General features: G+C 40.4%; 1 protein-coding gene across 3 annotated transcripts in view; it reads left to right on the forward strand.

Moving 5' to 3' along the window:
• ADGRV1 (adhesion G protein-coupled receptor V1) overlaps window positions 1-19,287 on the forward strand; it is a 236,191-nt gene that overhangs the window by 121,236 nt on the left and 95,668 nt on the right. For all 3 annotated transcript variants that reach the window (XM_080972135.1, XM_080972133.1, XM_080972134.1), the window contains 9 exons: window positions 904-1,021; window positions 1,826-1,997; window positions 3,513-3,755; window positions 5,347-5,754; window positions 6,296-6,480; window positions 6,912-7,149; window positions 8,240-8,379; window positions 9,499-9,659; window positions 12,653-12,753. In XM_080972135.1, coding sequence (XP_080828261.1) covers window positions 904-1,021; window positions 1,826-1,997; window positions 3,513-3,755; window positions 5,347-5,754; window positions 6,296-6,480; window positions 6,912-7,149; window positions 8,240-8,379; window positions 9,499-9,659; window positions 12,653-12,753 — 1,766 coding nt within the window. The remainder of the gene's footprint in view (window positions 1-903; window positions 1,022-1,825; window positions 1,998-3,512; window positions 3,756-5,346; window positions 5,755-6,295; window positions 6,481-6,911; window positions 7,150-8,239; window positions 8,380-9,498; window positions 9,660-12,652; window positions 12,754-19,287) is intronic.

Below are 19,287 nucleotides of genomic sequence, written 5' to 3' on the forward strand. Positions count from 1 at the left end.
GTTTTGCTGAATGTTGTATTTTTGTTGGTTTTATGCAAAGTGCTTAGAGAAAAACTAGTATTTCAAAAAAAATAAATAGGGACATGCTGATGAGATATACAGTAGGGATGAGCAGCCCTTCAGGGCTGGGACCAAAATTACAAGGCAAATCAGGGCCATTGTACTAATCTCAAATTTCAAAGGTGATATCAACAAAGCAGCCTGTGTTAGATCAGGGCTCTCAAAACCTTGTGTTGCTCTGGCACTCAGTTTTGCTGTACTCTCTATTTTTCACTACACTATATCTCTGTGTTTTTCTATATGTTAATGCCACCCTAAGCCCATGAACCTTGCAATAAGTCAGACTGCCCAAAAATGCCTGTAAAACACTGAAGAACTGTGGATGATTTTCTTTTTTAATGTCCAAAGTTTCAATTAACTTTTTTTTAAAAAAAGGTTTTGCACTTTGATGATAGTATTGTATACAGCCAAATGGCAAATGGCAAATACCTTTTCACAAGCATAGTCAGTGGGATCACAATATCAAAAATATCTGATTCTAATGTAGCTTAAACCCCAAAGTGTGTGACTATGTGTACACACAACATTAGCTGCCCAGAGTGGATGGGGCAACCCAGTGAGATGGGCAGGGTATAAGTATTAATAATAATAATAATAATAATAATAATAATTATTATAATTATTATTATTATTATTATTATTATTATTATTATTATTATTATTATTCCTGTGGCAGGATTTCCTTTAAAACAGGAATATTTCAGTTTCTCAATTCATGTTATAATACCTTCTCATTCAGATTCACAGAGATATTTCAGGTTCTGCATGAATTCTTGAATAATGGAACATTGATTGGCTAGTATGTGCTTCTCAATAATTCTGGATGACCCATTTCTCACCCAGGAAATGATCTTCAGAATGGAATTCTGGGATTCAGTGAAGAGGCGCAAAGTGGCCTCGTGCTTGATGAAGATTCCGAAAAGAGGGAGGTGCAACTCATTGTTACCCGGCAACCAAACAGGTGCAGGCCACGGCTGGTAGAAAGGGCTATCTCCACATGCTGTAATGTGTGTTATTTTGAAATCAAGAAAACTGCCCTGAGCAGAAGAGGTTCTCATGGAACTTTTATCATAAATCTTTGGCTTTCAGATGCTCTAATAGTCTACTGCAATTTGGCAAACTTGCCTCATAAATTTAGAATATGATTTAAGTCAGTCAGTCGGTCTACCAGAACTGAACAGAAATGAGAGAATTAAACACTCTACCAACCTAACTCATATACATAATAGCTGAGATGTGAAATTAATTTCCTTGCTTTTTGCACACACTTGTGATTTATGGCTTACTTCACTAAGTAAGGTGCAATGGTCAGCTGATTAGGGTTGGAGGTTGTGGGTTCTGGCTTTGCTTCATCTCAGGCTCAAAAGTAGCCTTGCTGCCATCCATTTTTAAGTGGGAATCAAATCAATTGTGCTGGTGGCATTATTGCTATCATTCATTCATTACCCACTCTTCACCCTAAAGTCCCAGCATAAGTTACAGCATCAAGCTCAAAAGCAGCTAGATTTCGTGCTATACCCCATCCTGGGAACTTAAGGAAGAAGGGCAGGCAACATATACAAATTAAATCCAGTTGGCTCCTGTAAGATGTATCAGATCAGCTTTAGGAAGTAATGCCATGAAGAGAATGTCTTTCACTTTCTTCGAAACATTTTGCTGTGCAGTGTTACATTTGGAATGCAGGAGAAAATGTGGGTGGGCTGGCTTTGGTTTTCCGAATGTCTGCCTCTGTTGTTGCGTTTATTCTGGTTTGCTTTGTTGATAGGGCTTTCGAAGATGTGAAAATCTCCTGGCGCGTGACCTTTAACAGAACATCTGTTGTCCTGCAGAAGGATGGCACGAATCTGGCAAATGAACTGCTGGCTGTCCTAGGGGTCGCCACTTGCAAGGCTGGTCAAACAAAATGCACAATTGTTATTGAGATAAAGCCTGATAATGTGAGTACTGGTTATTTCAGATTGGCTGCTTAGAAAGACGGCATGTTTATCTCCCCTCACTACCCCCCTCAGGGCATAAAAAGAAATAGGGTGTAGCAAGGGGAGGTGCAGGGGAGCAGGTGCTTCCTTGCTGCACCATCAGACTATCACTGAGCTACTGGCCCTGAAACACCATCAGCTCACACTTAGGAAAGGGTCCTATATACTGGGTCTTCTTTGTCATGTTTTCTGTGCAGTGACATCCATGAAATTCCACACATGTACACAAATAACTTTGGGAAAGTCTAGAGCTTTAGCCATTGAACTGTTGCTTGCCCCAAAAGGAAGCTCTTGGCTAGCTAGCATGCATACCCTATAGAATGAGATGAATACCTTTCCGGTCAGTTTTGTCCCACCATTCTTATAGCAGCTTCCAGGATTGCTATCTAATCTTGTAAAGTTACCTCACTTTTTGAAATTGGTGCCCATACTGTGGCCAAACAGAAATGTTTATGGGAAATCTGCAAGCAGGATTCAAGCACAGAAACACCCTCACCTCTTGTGGTCCCCAGCAACTGGCATTCAGAAGCATTATTGCTTCCAATCATGGAGGCAGAACACGGGCATCATGGGTCGTAGCCATTGAAAGCCTTATCTTTCATCCTCTATGGAAGTCTTTGAACTTAACACTCAAAGACATCCAAGCTACGCTCCAGAAAGTAAGATCTTTGCAAGTCCTCCTTCCTTGCTTTCTCCCTGAGTACTGCTGCCTTACTGTCCACCGTCTGCCTATTTGTTCTGGGAGTAATAAAGGCTACTTATTTAGCACATGATTTAAAGTGGAATTGTGGACTTGAAACATTTTTGCTGAAAAATCAGAGATCATTTGACTGCAATTTGGGGGCAGGATGAAGATTGCATATCAAATGTATCCTCCAAAGCCGTGCTTTCATAGATTTATAGGGAGCTGAAATGCTTTCAAATATCAATATGTAGTAGAGAATATTTGTCATTGGATTTATTTATTTTTACATGCACTTTCATGTACAAGTGCCTTTCATTTTGAAAATTGCAACATTTGGGGGATGTTTCATGCCATTTTCTTTTACGTGCATATTTAAACCTTGGAGAGAATCATACTTTGAAGCCAAGGATGAAAGGACATAAAAGTAGTGCTTGTTACAATTGTTTCAAAGGAGGGGCTCGTTTACTTTCCCAGGCTTGGAATGCTAACTGCAATGACTCTCATGCCAATGTGTGATATGAATGGCTTAGATGAGAGATGCAAAGAAGATCCTGGAAACAGTGACCTCAGATTCCAAAGAGCTACTGTATATAAGATGACAGACATATTCACGCAAACTGTTTTCAGGACCAGCCTGTCTCAGAAATCTTTGTGGAGCTGATCCCTTGATTTGAAATGCATTATACAAATGTATTCTCTAATAGAGCAAGACACGGTTCAAAAGCACATTTAATGATGTTCCTTTTGGCATCAGTATTTACAGAGTTCTGAGTATCCTTTTGATTTTTCAGGAACCTGAATTTGAAACCTATTTTTTCGTGGAGCTCTACGAAGTGGGTGCAGGAGCAGAACTGAACCACAGTGCCAGATTTGCCTACATAATAGTCCCAGAAAGTGACTCGCCTCGGGGTCTGATCTACTTTGCTGTGGGGTCTCGTCTGGCTGTGGCCCATAAGAAGACCACTTTAATTAGTCTTCAGGTGATTAGAGATTCTAGCACAGCACTTGCCATCTCAGTTGGCTACAGTACTCAGGTAGGACTAATGCACGAATGTATATACTATCTTCATTTCTTCTCTAATGCAAAGAAAAAAGTTAGCAGGTGTTTGCTTTTTGCAAAAGTTCTACGATACAAATCACAGCAATAGCATGCTGCAGCATGGATTTCTTCAGGGCTATTTTCCTAGAAAAAGAGGTGACAGAACTCACCATGAACACCTCCCTTGTTCTCTTATAAATGGCAATGGCGTCCACCTGAGAGGTGCCGGAACTGAGTTCCGCTAGTCCCAACTGGAAAAAGCCCTGGGTTTCTTTCCCTTATTATTGGCTGGTGAGATAGCGACTGTTGCACATCATCCAGGACCTTCATTGTTAAGCTGGGGCTTGAGCCGAGGTCTCCCTAGTCTAAATCTCATACTTCATCAGCTATGCTATGCTGACACTTGCAAGAGTAAATTGTGACCTGTGTCTCACTGAGCTCAGTTGTAGCGACTTTCTTGATTTTGAATGGGAGCATTTTGACTACCATCAGGTTTACCACTCAGAGAATGAGTTTGATACCAACCTATAGGATGATGGTCTGATTCAGTGCAACATAGTTTCAAATGTTCTGCTTTGTTTATTAAATGTCCTTGAGTTACTTTTGCACACTTGCTTTGTCGCTGTGTATGTTTTCTGGAGATACTATATTATACAACTGCGTGCATCCTAGGAGAAACGGCATTTTCACAATGTCATGACACTAATACATAAGAATCAAACTATGAAAATTGCAGGTTGATGATCATTTGCCTCATTTAGATCACACACTCTGCAACCTCCATGGTCTTAACAAGCATGCATGGCAGATTGCCAAAGCATGAAGCAGATTAGGGAAAGGAAGTCAAGTAGGAGGCAGGAAGAACAAGGAATTTGCCTTGAGATCCTTATCCCATTCTCCTCTTGCAAATAGTTTTAGGTGGTTTTTTTATTATTAAAAAAAAATCACTCCCCACTTCCTTCATTCTCGCTGGTCTCACTGAGCCATCTGGAAGGGGCAAATAAACAGTTGTTTCTGCCAGTAACTGACAGGCAATGACTTTGTTCTCTAACATGTCAGTTCTCATAAGTAACTGCACTGGTTTACTTAAGGAAGAATAGGCAGTTCTGTTTGGAACTGGTTTAAACCGACTTTTATCCGGCATGGCTGAACTATTACAATTTTTAGTTGACCAGGAAATGTACTTTGTTAATCATCATTAAAAGCAGTTGCAACAGTTTCCCCCATACTCTGGTGGAGTATCGATGCTACACTTCTGTGCCAAGCTCATCAATCAAATCTTGCTAATCCCCATTCGACATGTGTTCTGGTCCTGTCTTCTCCTGATGGAGACCACACAGTTCAGAAAGATGTATTTTACAACCCAGCCTAACACGATACATCATTGACTAGCCAGCCTCAAACCTAGCACTCTGTTAGAAATACTTTGCCAAACACATTTTTTAGCAGCGTCCTGATTAATTTTATTTGAAGTCAAGATAAAAAAAAAATGAAAAATGCATTTTAAAATGTCCATAATTTGAAGCAAACCTAGCTTTGCACAGTATTGCTTAATCCTTACCTACAGCTTATTTATTTATTTATAGGAGCTGATGAGACCTGAAGCTCTTGGCCGCATAATGATCTCACCAGCCATTTCCGGGCAAGATTTTGCCAGATCTGAAGGAACGTTGTCCTTTGCATCTGGGCAGAGAGATGCTGTTCTGGATATAACACTCACTCCAGATACTGGATCCTTAAATCCATTTCCTAAACGTTTCCAGGCTGTGCTTTTCAATCCTACTGGTGGTGCCAGAGTTGATGACATCTATGGTATTGCCAACATCACCATTGTGTCTGATTCAAACTCTCAAGCAGTCTGGGGTCTGGCTGATCAGTTGTCCCAACCACTTGATGACATAATTTTGAACAGAGTCCTCCAGTATTTAAACATCAAAGTGGTCACAGAAAGTACAGAAGAGCAGCTTGCTGCAGTGATGCACATAATTGATAAGGTACATATGCAGATGTTCCTTTGGCCATGATGAATGGGCCCTAGATTTAGGCATGGATGCAGCAACTCCTTGGGGGATGTAAGCTGATGAAAATGATAAACAGCAGCCATGGTTCTGTGGGGGGAAATCTTGCTATGTTCTCCTATGCAGAACTGACTATGAGTCTTCTGTAACAAGAACATACTAGGAAAGTATTTGCCAGCCTGCTTCTTATATGAAAGCTGTTGGTTCATATGCCCAACTTAGATAGTAAGTTGGGATGGGCAATATTGTATGCTGTGATAGAGCCAGTATTCAAGCCTGTAAGGGAATTTGCACTGGCCACTTGAGGGAACTCAAGGTCATGACCCTTATATAGTGGGGGGAACTTAACTGTAATCGTTAGCGTTCACCTCCATTAAATGTCTTTAGGATAAGAGCATTAGTTGGCTTTGGAAAATTTTAATTCTAATAAACTAGTTTGGGTATGGAAGGAAAGTGTGATTGCTACCTGTACGCATGGAATAATTTTTATTCTTTGACCCATTTTTTGTTCCCTAAGATAATATCTGAGGGGGAAAAGCAGGCACTCACTGATAAGAACCGAAGTCTCTTGTATGAGATCCTCTGTGCACTTATTAACCCAAAACGCAAGGATACTCGAGGCTACAGCTTCCTTGCTGATGTTACTGAGAAATTTGCCTTTTCTCTTCCTATTGGAGTATTGTGTGGATCACAGGGTGAACGGTAAGTCTTTCCACATGAGCCAGGAATAATTCTGAAATTGAACTGGATGTTGATGTCCACTTGGAATTCTGTCTATGCGTAATAGCCCTGTGGAACTAGAGATCTTAATATGTGAAGTGAGCAGAGTAAGCTCTTTAAAAAATCTGGCATTCTATGAAATAAACAACACATGATTGTTTTATTCAAATGGATTGATATGATGAATTGATCATATGCCAAAATACAGCTCTTTTCCTGTCATATTATCAAAACTTCTGCATTAATGCTTGGAGACATATTAGTAATTAATAATATATGAAAGATCCAGTTAATAGGCCAATAATAGGATGATAAAGGCGTTAAGACAAGCATTATCCGGCACATGTTTCTTTCACAGGTAGCAAATGGCTTTTCCATTTCTTGAGCGTGTTGCTCCTTTTCTGTTTTAACAGAGGCAAAACCATCCTTGACCATTGCCCTTACATTGTCATAATGGCCCATCACTGGTATCCACAGCAAATCAATGGGCACAGATTTGATGGAAAAGATGGCGACTTCATCAGAGTTCCTGAACATTTGTTGGAAGTTTCTCATTCTGAAAATGAAAATTGTAGGTTCATTCAAGTCACTGAGTATAGTAGCCAGCAATGGTTTATAATGGGTGACAAAGGAACTGCCCTAAAAAATAAGGTATGATTTTTATTTTTATTTAATTGTTTCTAATCTAAAAAGTTTAAAGCTGTTTATATGGAGCTGCCAGGAATCTCCCGTCCAAACATTGATCAGGTCCACACGCTCTTAATTTTGCTGCTGCTATAAGATTAGTTGCTCCCTGCTTTTAAATTTAGACATGTGTTCGGGGTTTTTTTTAAGTGCTTAATATAGTTGCCGTCTGGAAGAGCAACCATATTAATCTGGAGCACAATAAGCACAGAGACCATGGTTGTTCCTTTTTGCCTTTAGTGATATGTTTGTATAGCATAACAGCCTTATTTTAGAGCAGGGTTTTGTTGAACGTAATTGTATCTAAACAATAATTGACTTGTATGTTTGGCCTTCACATGACACGTGGCTAGATAGAGTTTGGCAGGTAGCCCCATCAGAAAAACTATCTCACCATACCAAGTTTGCAAGGGGCAACACAAAAAAAAGACTGGTTCTGTGCTTTATGGCGCCCATTCTTTGACTTTATGTACAAACAGTGAGACTTATGCCCCCTCCCACAGCTCATACAACTTTGTGGAGAGGTCTTAATGTAGCCAACCCTGTGTAAAGTGACAAACCCATTGCAAATGTTATGTAATTTTTTTTATGCTAAAAAATAATAAAAATATTTGGGGAGGGAATTGAACTGTTTGTTCGATTTATATATGCTTTATTTATGTACACATGGTTTGAGGATGAACTTAGCTGGTGGTATTATGGACACTGGCTCTGTGGTTTAAGCCTAGTAACTACGGGGTGCATATTCATATTCTCCTGTCATACGACTGAGGTGGAGTTTGGGCTTTTCTCCCTTAGAAAGTAGAGGAAGTACCAAGTATGTCAGTAACTGAGCATATACTTATGCATTATGAGGTCCCAGGTATGGTGCCCAGCAGCTTCAAGTAAAGTGTCTGAGGTGATTTAGATGGGAAAGACCTTACCCTAAGTCTAAGACCTTGACAAAACTGGTGCCTAGGATAAATTGACTAGAGGTCTGGCTTTGCATATTTAGTGTACAAATGAGGATTCTGTGAGTGTTTTTATAGGGAATAAATCTCCACTTTGCCCATTTCAGATTTTTTCAATGAGTTTGAAGAGTCAGAGTCCTCTTCTACTGAAAGATAACAATGAGGTCACCTATCGAATTTATTCTACAGACAGCAGAATTGTTCCACACAAGTCTTTATGTCTCCTTTGGAATCAGGCTGCTGAAAGGTATATTTTCTCATTCTTGACTGCACTGAGAAGACTTCTGCCAGGAAAGGCAACCTAAAAATGATATATACTCATTTATATCTCAGGGAAGCATAAAAATGCAATGGTCTATTTAAAAGCAAATTCTTCATTAAAAAAGGAAACATTTTCACTGGCTTTGAGTTGGGGCTAATACTTTTAAATAGTCAAAATTACTATTCAGATTTAGATTATTTCTGGACCAGAATCTTTTCAATGCTCTGGGAACAAACCTGGTCTGCAAACGTTTGTAGAAAGCATCACTGATCTGTGTTGGGGTGCCAAGTAAGGGCTAATTTGGCACTGCTGCAGTGAGAGAGAAGCACAATAATAATTGCCATTAAATTAACAATGAACCCTACCCTATTCCATGGGGTAAGAGAGTACCCCTGGGAAGGACTTCTGTAGACTTGGAGCAAGACTAAGTATGCCACATGGATCATTATGCCAGGCCTCAGCCTGGACCTGCTTAGGCTTGGCATGGGATCAGTGATAGCACACCAGAGCTTTCAGTCTCTTTGGCATATCAACACATATTTACTTCATCTGCTTGAGTTAATTTGCCAGGCCTCATATCAGCTACATTTTTAGACTTTTTCTTGCCTGACAAGTTCTCCAAAATTATCAAATCCAAGAATCTGCCACCAGAATCTAACCCACCCGCCCCTCTCCTGCCCTGTGAGGTTAGACATTAACCTGTTCAAATTCTATCCTTTCTTTTAAGAATAAATGAAGAGCTTACCAGATCAGGTAATCTAATATAGCATTCTGTTCTCACTGTGCCTGCAACAGGAAGCCGGAAAGCAGGACCTGACTGCTTGTGATTCCCAGCAACTGGCCTTCAAAGGCCTACTGCCTCCAACAAATTTTGCATTGATATCCCACATTCTCAGTCACTCATTACCACAGAAAGTATTTCCCCTTGGCACATGTAATAGGTGCATTAACTCTTACTTGAGAGGAGTTGGAAGAATAGGTTATCCTTGTGATGGAGCCCACAACTCAAAATATTCCACGTTTTGCTCATGTTTGTATTATGATTATTGATTTCCAGACTAAAGACTAATGAATTAACATCGTTGACCTTTGTTTCCTCTGTAGCTGGTTGTCTGACAGTCAGTTCTGCAAAGTGATAGATGATTCCTCAGATTATGTGGAATGCTCTTGTTCGCACATGTCTATTTACGCAGCTTATGCACAAACAGACAGCTTGTCTTCTTACAACGAAGCTTTCTTTTCTTCTGGTTTCATCTGCATTTCTGGTCAGTTGATAACATTATTATTTTTATGTTTATGAATTGTGTGCTGATTTTTTAAAAGCAAATAATGCATGAAAAATACTGTTTCTGGAATGGACTGAATAGCAGAAAGCACATAGGCCATGATTCAAAGAGCTGCTTCAGCATGCACAGTGGAATTTTTGATTCTTCCCCCCTGCCCCGCCCCCGGAATCCCAGACCTCAATGCCTTATCAGAAATGGCTTTTGGAGCTCCCCTCAGTTTTTAAAAGAGATTTGTTGGTGCAGCATGGAGGACTAAGTCATACAAGTCCAAACCTCCCTCGGGCACATGAAACTAGTTATGTGATTCTTTTGGATCCAAGACAAAATAAGCTATAACCCATAATCAAACTCTAAAGGAGGACATGCCCAAATATAAAAATCCCAGAGCTCCTTTAGGCTACAATCCTATATACACTTAACAAAGGGAGTAGGCTTACTTTTGAGTAGACATGCATAGGATCGTACTGTTTGAGTGAAATCAAAGGGAATCACACTTTGGTAAAATGATTCTACAGTTGTGCCAAGTAGGCCAAAGCTTTATCTTTTGACTTCTAGACTTCTTCACGCAATAGGCTGGATTCTGTCCTGCTGTTCAGTGGGCAGTAGGGATGCTTTTCTTTGCAGAAAAGAGCCAGGTCCAGCAGAGATGCTTGCAATTTTCATTTATTCCCCCTCCCCCAGCAGCTCTCCTCTCCAGTTCTCATTACCCAGAGCAGATTTTGGGAGCACAGGAGGCTGCAGGGTGGAAGAGGAATGGGCAGAAATGGTTCCCCCCCCCCAACTTCTGCCTGCAGGAGCATCCAGTTCACAACTCTGGATCCAATACCTTACATTTTAGTTACCAGTCTAATATTTATAAGTGTAACCCTACAAATGTAGCAGGCCCAAAATGAATATACAGAGTAAAATCCATTGGCTGAAATTCAAATACTTCTAGACACCAAATCTTATCCAGCCCAGCAGTTTGTCCTGTTTAAATAGGGTTGCCATGTTGTGAAGAGCGAAAAAGAGGACATGGAGACCCATCGCCTTCCATTACCGCGGACTCACACACCATATACCCTTCAACATTTCTCAGATGAAAATAGGGACATCCTATTCCATAACAGCAGTAGCAGCAGCAGCAGCAGCAGCAGCAGCAGCAGCAGCAGCAGCAATAATTTAATTATTTGTACCCCACCAATCTGAATTGGTTGCCCTAGCCACTCTGGGTGGCTTCCAACATATATAAAAACATAATAAAACATTAAACATTTAAAAACTTCTGTATATAGGGCTGCCTTCAGGTGTCTTTTAAAGGTTGTATAGTTACAAAAACAAAATACAATATGAAGATCCAAGCAGTATGGTGATCAAAGGAAAGGAGCAAAGCTTTTAGGGGGCAAATGGGGTGCCAAGTGCTTCAGCCATTTCTCCCACCCCAACCCCCAGCACTACCTTTGCTAGGTTCTTCAGTCTGCTAAGATTTCAAGATGTATAAATCAGAACACACACACACACACATGGACATGGGGAAGGGAGCCTTTCCCTGACCTTACATGAGAGCTGTGTATTTTAACTTACATTCAAGAATTGTGTTTAGAGGTACCCAATGTGATTTGGTTAATCTCTGCACTAGCTATCCAATAGCTCGTTAGTCTTAGACAAAGAACTTTTAATTAGAACTGCGAGAGCTCGGGGGGATCCTCTTTGAAGTGTAGGTAGGTTCCCATGAGGCAAGACACAGTGCTAACAGCAAGAACCTTTATTAAACTGCATAACTAGGAAACAGGGGCAAAGCAACTGCTTATATACATTCCTGGAAGCCTGGGCCACTCCCACTCCCCACGTGATTGGCTGTCTACTCTTCTAAGCTGCGAATCATGACTCAGATTTCATGGGCCAATGGCAGAGGCCCAAATCCTGAAATGTTCTGTGATTGTACATCATGTATCAAATCAGAACACAGGAGCTCAGAATCCTTAGTCCAGACTTAGGCTCAGGCAAACACAGACCACTGAATACATAACACTCTTTACCAGCAAGCTCTCTTTCTTTTCTTAGGTCTTTCTAATATTGCAGAATAGAGTCAACCAATCAATGGATAATGCACTGGTTTGGGGTGGGTTTCCTGGCATTGAGGCACGCAGAGGAGTATATGGGAAGTATATGGGAGAACCGAAAGCGAGGAAAGATGGAAGGGGAGACAGAGAGAAAGAGAGGCCTGCTAAGGGAGATGCCAGCAGAGACCCCCTCAGGGAGTCTTTACTGCCTGCTCATGGGCAGCTTACTGGGCATCAGCATGGCAAATAGCTCCGAGAGGTCTAGGTTGCAGCTGTTCAATCTGCCCTTACATGATGATCCCAATCCCAACATCCACCATGTGGGTGCACCCTAGGGATAGGAAAAGATTAAGAGTGATCCTTCCATGCACGCTTCCTGGCTCTGCTTGCAAAGCAAGTCTTTGTACAGAGAGCAGCAGGTGCATCCATAGAGATAGGAAAAAGTAAAGAGTGATACTCACATGCATACTTCCTGGCTCTGTTTGCAAAATTCAAAAATTTGAAAAATTTGAAAAATCCACCCAGACTAAAAATTTATCCCTGAAAAAGAGGATGTGTCCGGGGGAAAAGAGGATGTATGACAACCCTATCCTATTACATTTGTGTGCTGCATAAAGGTTCTTTATTGAAACAGTCATTGTTTGTGCATGAATACATTCTAGTACTGAGAATTCCCATAAGGTATCTGTGACTCTCCAGGAAAAGGTAAACACTGTGAAAATATCTCAGAAGCAGGAGAGATGAAAGGGTGGCCTGGAGTTGTAAGCAGTGATGCAGTAACTTTGAAATGGGTCTTTTGAAATGGTCTAAATTAAATATATGGTAGATTGAGGTTCTTGAATATTTCATAGTTCTATGGCTACTTTATAATTTGGACTATTGCCAAATAACAATCTTAGTATAACCCATGCTTTTGTTTTGTTCAAACAGGTTTGATCTTGGCTATTTGTTCACACCTATTTTGTACCAGGTCTTCAATGTTTGCAGCTAAACTCCTTACTCATATGATGGTTGCCTGCCTGGGTACTCAGGTAGGAACATGCTGAATATAAGACTGTCAAAAGCTCACATTTATCCTGAGTCCCTGCTTCCTGTTCCCACATATGTTGAACCTGACTGTTTCTTGTGTGAGGGAAAGGCACCCTATGTATGATCAAAGGCACCCTTACTAGGTGGTTTTGCCAGTGTGCAAGCAGATTCTAGAGTACCGTTTATTTGTTGCAACTGTGTAGAATCTTGAATCTCTTAATTGCATGCAACAGTTATTTTGCTTTTTTGAATGCTATAAATGTGAGGTTCATGGGAATAGCTAATATTCAGATTCCTTTTTAAAAATATTTTTATTAAGTACAAATTAGAAAACATACATATTCACAACAAAAGAAAATACAAAAGAAAAAGAAAATGCATCTAACCAAGGAAAAAAAATTAGAGAATATTTTGTCTCTTTTCATATTTACAGTTATTTATACCTCTATAAAATGCTATTAACAATAAAGCAGTGAAATGAAAGATAAGATATCAGAAAAAAGAAAAAAAGAACAAAGAAAGAATAAAGAAGTAAAAGAAAAAGATCATAGGTGAAAATTTTTAAAAGTAGATAAGTACTCACAATACATAGCCGTTTCCCATCTATATTTATATTAAATTGTATAATTTCATCTTGTTCTTATCTACCTTAAATAAAGTGTTGGTTTTTGTTTTTTTTTAAAGGACTTCCACCGTTTACCTCACGCGTTTTTAATAATCCGTTTGTCAGAGCCTCTGTTCTTCATATTTTCCCTTTGGATTTCCTTAATGTCTCACTTTGTATTTTTTATATTACGCACAAGATTATTCTAAACAGATTCCTTTTGATGGGAATTTTTTTGGAACATTCTCCCTCACAACAATGTTGTGGCTATTTTTGCCTTATATCCTTTTATTCAATCCCCAGAACAGCTTACAACACCTAAAATCATGGGGGATAACTGTCTTTCTAAAAGGGGTTATCTGGTGCCTTAAATATGGCACTCCATTCTGAGCACAAGGATTTTGATATGGGCAAAGAACAAAGAGCATCACGAAAAATGATCTGAGGACACAGCAGAAGGGATGAAGGATTGAAGCCAGCTGGGCTTCTCAGTTATTTGAGCAGCTGGAAAACTCATGCCCACCCCCTTAGTTGTATTCCTGTAGGCAGGCATATGAGAGTTGGCTTATTGGAATGGACATAGAAGCTAAGTATGTACAACTCAGATAAGTAAAGTGGTCTGTATCCTTAGCTCTGGATGAATGGTATAAAATATGCATGCACACCACGGCTGAAGCCCCAATTAACTGACAGCAGCTATTGGTAAAGAAAACTGTATCTTATGTTTGAGCAGCTATGCTATTGAATTTGAAAAGTGAAATTAAGTACAAGAATACACGTAGAATCCCTTCTAATGCTAATACAATGTAATGTGTAGGGAAAGCCAGCCTCCAATGGAAAGGTAGATAATGGAGGACTCCCCCTCTGCTTGAAAAAGTGCTGATCTTTCAGCAAAAATATACAACTTACCCCTAAAATTTGCCTCTGTACCATAGTATTATGAGGTAGTTAACATAACACTTCCGCCCCTGCCCCCCCCAAAAAAAGCAAAAAAAGAGAAAAGGATTTGGGGTGAGGGTGGGTTTACAGGTTCATCAAGGATAATTTAATCTAGAATTATTGTATAGAAGATTCAGCATGGCTTCTGCAAAGGGAAATTTTGTCTCTTTAAACCTTCCAGGCTTTTTTTTTAAAAAAAGAATGTCAGCAAATATGTTGGTAAGAGTTAACATGGAGGCTGTGTACACATTAGCAGCTCAAAATGCAGCAAGTTTGTTTTCTTCTGCTGCATTTCAAGTCACATTGCATGTGGGTGCTGACCTCTAAAGCCCTAAATGGCCTCGGTCCTGTATACCTGAAGGAGTGTCTCCACCCACACCGCTCAGCCCAAACACTGAGGTCCAGCTCCGAGGGCCTTCTGGCGGTTCCCTCACTGCGAGAAGCAAAGTTACAGGGAACCAGGCAGAGGGCCTTCTCGGTAGTGGCACCTGCCCTGTGGAGCACCCTCACATTAGATGTCAAGGAAATAAGCAACCATCCTACTTTTAAAAGACATCTGAAGGCAGCCCTGATTAGGGAAGTTTTTAATGTTTAATGCTGTATTGTATTTTTAATATTCGGTTGGGAGCCACCCAGAGTGGCTGGGGAAACCCAGCCAGATTGGTGGGTTATAAATAATAAATTATTATTATTATTTAGTATTATCAGAGAGATGTAATGTTCATTGCCTGTTGGGTTTTCCCTCATCCAGTCATGAAACTGTCATCTGAGCATGTGCAATAGCTTTATCAAATGTATACATCTCAGCATAACTGCAAAGTGAATGCGGCTTATGCGTTCCAAATTGGATGGTAGCTGGTTAGCATAGTACCAAAACCATTGTAAAAAATGGAAACAAAATTTAAGTAAAAAATAAATATAGTGAAATGCCTTGTTTGTTAAGGGGACTGAACATAAACTGGTGTTTAACTGGTGTTCTTTAACCAATATTTCAGTTACATTAGTTTTAATGGGTTCAGAAGCAGTTGAGCAGGTATAACCTAAAATGACCATAGTCTAGAGAGTGACAAATTCATCCAGAGTCTCAGCAATCAGAAGCTGTTCTTGTGGTCAGCTGCACTGATTAATCAGGACACATTTGCATCTGTTTATGTGCAATTCCTGTTCTTTTTAATAAAGTCAGAACAAGGAATGTTATCTGGATTGTGCCATCATTTTCCTTTTGCAAACGTATTAAAGGAAGAAAAAAAAGAAAAAAGGGGGAAACAAAAAACAAAAATATCAGCTCGCATTCGCACTACAACAAATACAAATGCATGCAGATCATTATATGCCCTCCAAATATCCAAATAGATATCAGAATGAATCTGGTGTGTATAGAAAGTATGTTCAAATGCAGCAAGGACATTAAGATCTTCAAACTATAGCATAGTAGATGGTGCACATTTATCCTTTCAAGCTTTAAATATTACATCTCTTAGCAACCACAAGAGCTTGTAGAGTCTGTGTTTGCTGTCCTTCTGTTAATCCTAGTGTTACAGGAATATAATTTAAAAGTACATGATCACCTGCAAATATTGAGGATTTTAATTTGGATGACAAATTCGGATTATGTCAATTGTACTACAGTATGAAGCATGGCTTTGTTTTGAATTGTATGAGGCATACTAGTGAGTATGGAAAGTTGTACAGTCTTCATCAGGTTTTTAACTATTACAGATTCTATGGCTCTATGTTTCTGTGAGAATACTTGAATTTACAGGTGTGGCATGAAATAAGCGGTTATTGTGGCATGTTTTAAATTATAGATGGATATTGACTTCCAAAACCTGCAGGTGGCAGTAAAACCCTTTCCCCCCTTCGTGCTTAAAGAAGCTTGCATTCTGAGTGGAATATGTGATACAGTGAATTGGGAAGACAAATAAAATGCTAGTTTGTGGGGTGGGGAAAAGAACTTCGTTCCACGATAATATGGCACACACATGATTCCCCCCCCCAAAAAGTTCTTTTTCCATGTGAGATAAGATGGTTGTTAATGAAAATGAATGCATTTTCATATGCAACAGCAAAGCCTACTTTTTGCTTTTTCTCTTGCTAAATGTCCCTTGTTGTGAAATGTGAACTCTAATACAGGATCAACCTTGTTATTCAGTAGGCATTCTTTAAAGCGCAGAGGCTTGCATACTCGGTAACAACAAGCAATACACTAAAACTTATCACATCTTGCTGACCTTCAGGGACCAAATATGGACATACCAGCACTCTGAGCTAAGCACCTCTGTTGGTTTTAGGGCACTATTCATAAACATTAATGCTCCATTCCTTTGAAAAGGGTACTAGACCTGATATCAACATTTGAAGAAAATATGCTTGAGATTTATATTATTAAGTGGTCTTGTCTGCTTGTGTTAGATGGTAAGTTAAAAGGTAAGATAAAGGACCCCTAGACAGTTAAGTGCAGTCAAAGGCGACTATGGGGTTGTGGCCAAGGGAGCCGGCATATGTCCACAGACAGCTTTCTGGGTCATGTGGCCAGCATGACTAAACCTCTTCTGGCGCAACAGAACACCATTACGGAAAACAGAGCGCATGGAAACACAGTTTAGCTTCCCACCACAGCAGTACAGTGGTACCTCAGGTTAAGTACTTAATTCGTACTGGAGGTCCGTTCTTAACCTGAAACTGTTCTTAACCTGAAGCACCACTTTAGCTAATGGGGCCTCCTGCTGCTGCCGCACCGCCGGAGCACGATTTCTGTTCTCATCCTGAAGCAAAGTTCTTAACCCGAGGTACTATTTCTGGGTTAGTGGAGTCTGTAACTTGAAGCGTATGTAACCTGAAGCGTATGTAACCTGAAGCGTATGTAACCCGAGGTACCACTGTACCTATTTATCTACTTGCACTGGTGTGCTTTCCAACTGCTAGGTTGGCAAGCTTGTAATGGTAAGCTTGTAGGCAGGGTTTTTTTAAAAAAATTCTGTATATCAGTCAGCATATCTCAGGTCCTTTATAGATGATAATTAGTAGGCAATAACAGTTGGCACATGAGCAAATGTGAAAAGACTTCTCCCCCCCCCCACACACACAATTTGGGGGTGCAGAAGAGGAAAAGAAGGGGAAGTCCCATTGGGCAAGTGGAAACCATTGCATGAGCTGGCTAAAACCACCAGATACAATGGTGGCTGATGTGCATTGGAGTGGTAGGGTGGAAGGCAGAATGGCCAAGAGCAGATGGTACAAAAGCCAATGACAGGCAGGCAGAGCCAACTAATTGTAGTCATGCTCTCCATCCTCCTCCCTACTCAATTCTGTAATGACAACAATGAGACTAAGGCATATAATAGAATCATAGAATTGTAGAGTTGGCAGGGACCCCAAGGGTCATCTAATCCAGCGCCCTGCAATGCAGGAATCTCAACTAAAGCATCCCTGATAGATGGCCATCCAACCTCTGCTTTAAAACCTGCAATGAAGGAGAGTCCACCACCTTCCAGTAGAGTATGTTCCACTGTTGAACAGCTCTTACTGTCAGAAAGTTCTTCCTAATGTTTAGTCAAAACCTAATTTCTTGTCATTTGAATCTGTTGGTTTGGGTCCTACCACCTGAAGCAGCAGAAAACAAGCTCGCTCCATCTTCCATGTGGCATGCCTTTAGATATTTGAAGATGGCTATTGTAGCTCCTCTCAGTCTCCTTTTATTCAGGTGAAACATACCCAGCTCCATCAACCATTCCTCATAAGGCTGCTTCATACCGTTTCCTCATATAATTGTCAAAACTACATTAAACACTAGTAGTTACTGGTGAAATTAGGATATCCTTCTTCCGCTGTCTTCCTCAGACATATAAATTCTGTCCATATTAACTCCATGTGAATGCCTTTGATGGGGTAAAATGAGCCAGCATGTTTGAGATACTGGAATGACTTGTTCATATTTTCCTTTTCATTACTATACTGAAAACTATGCTGATTAAGGTTCCAAGAATTTTGTTTCATTTTACCAGAAGACCGTATCTAGGTATAATTCCATTGAATTAGCCTACTGTTTCATCTAAGAGATACTGATTAAAGCTGCCATTTTATATAATTTTCCTTCTTTTCAAAATAGATTTCCTTTTCAAGCAAGTAACACAACCAGGTAATACAACACACTACTGAGAATATAAGACTGTTGTGCAAGTATACACAGAATCCAAAGGGAAAGTACCTGTTTAAATTGGCAAAAGCTGAATATTTTGTTACAACAGGAGTTGGTATGGGCCTCTTTCATAACAGCAAAAGTAATTTGGAAACAACATTTCTAGTTTCTTGTACTATGCGGTTGAGCAAGGGTATGAAGTAGATAGGAAAATGCAACAATAAACATCCTGAATTCAGTCTCTGTGAAGGAAGATTTCCTGCCTTTTGTACTTCAAGCAGTTTCAAAAGGGTGTCATGAATCCCTTAGAGGTGTCATGGAGAGGCAGTCAAAGGTTGTGAGTAGGAAGTGGTTGGGGAGCTAGATCTGGAGGACTCTGGAGGGGGTCCCAGCAGAGTGGGAATAGTGGATTCCAAAGCCCAAGGGATGTCTGATTCTGAGGAGGGTCAGAATGGGTAAGGGGGCAAAGATTCGCTCTCCAAAAGAGGCTCAGGCAAACTCTTCCAGACATGCCCCACCCATAGCTTTTCCAGCCAAGTAGCCACCGCTGGCACCTTCTTTTATTACCCAGGAGTCTCTCCTTGATGCCAAGCCAGCACTCACCGTGCCTCCATTGCCTAGGATATGGAGACGCATACAAACCTCTCCTAACCAACCCACTAGGAGTGCCCATTTGCCTGCCCAATGCAGGGACTCCAGTCACATGCTGTGGAAAATGCTATACTCACCCTCTCCTTCAAAAGGAAGGGACAGGGGACATGTCACTTGTTGCCTAGCAGTGACCTTGACCTCTCATGTAATTGCTGATCCTTGTAACCTGCGACTTGTCTTATGGCCCACTCTTAATCTGAAAGT

Source organism: Podarcis pityusensis (genome assembly GCF_964106645.2).
Source record: "Podarcis pityusensis genome assembly, chromosome: 11".
Taxonomy (NCBI): domain Eukaryota; kingdom Metazoa; phylum Chordata; class Lepidosauria; order Squamata; family Lacertidae; genus Podarcis; species Podarcis pityusensis.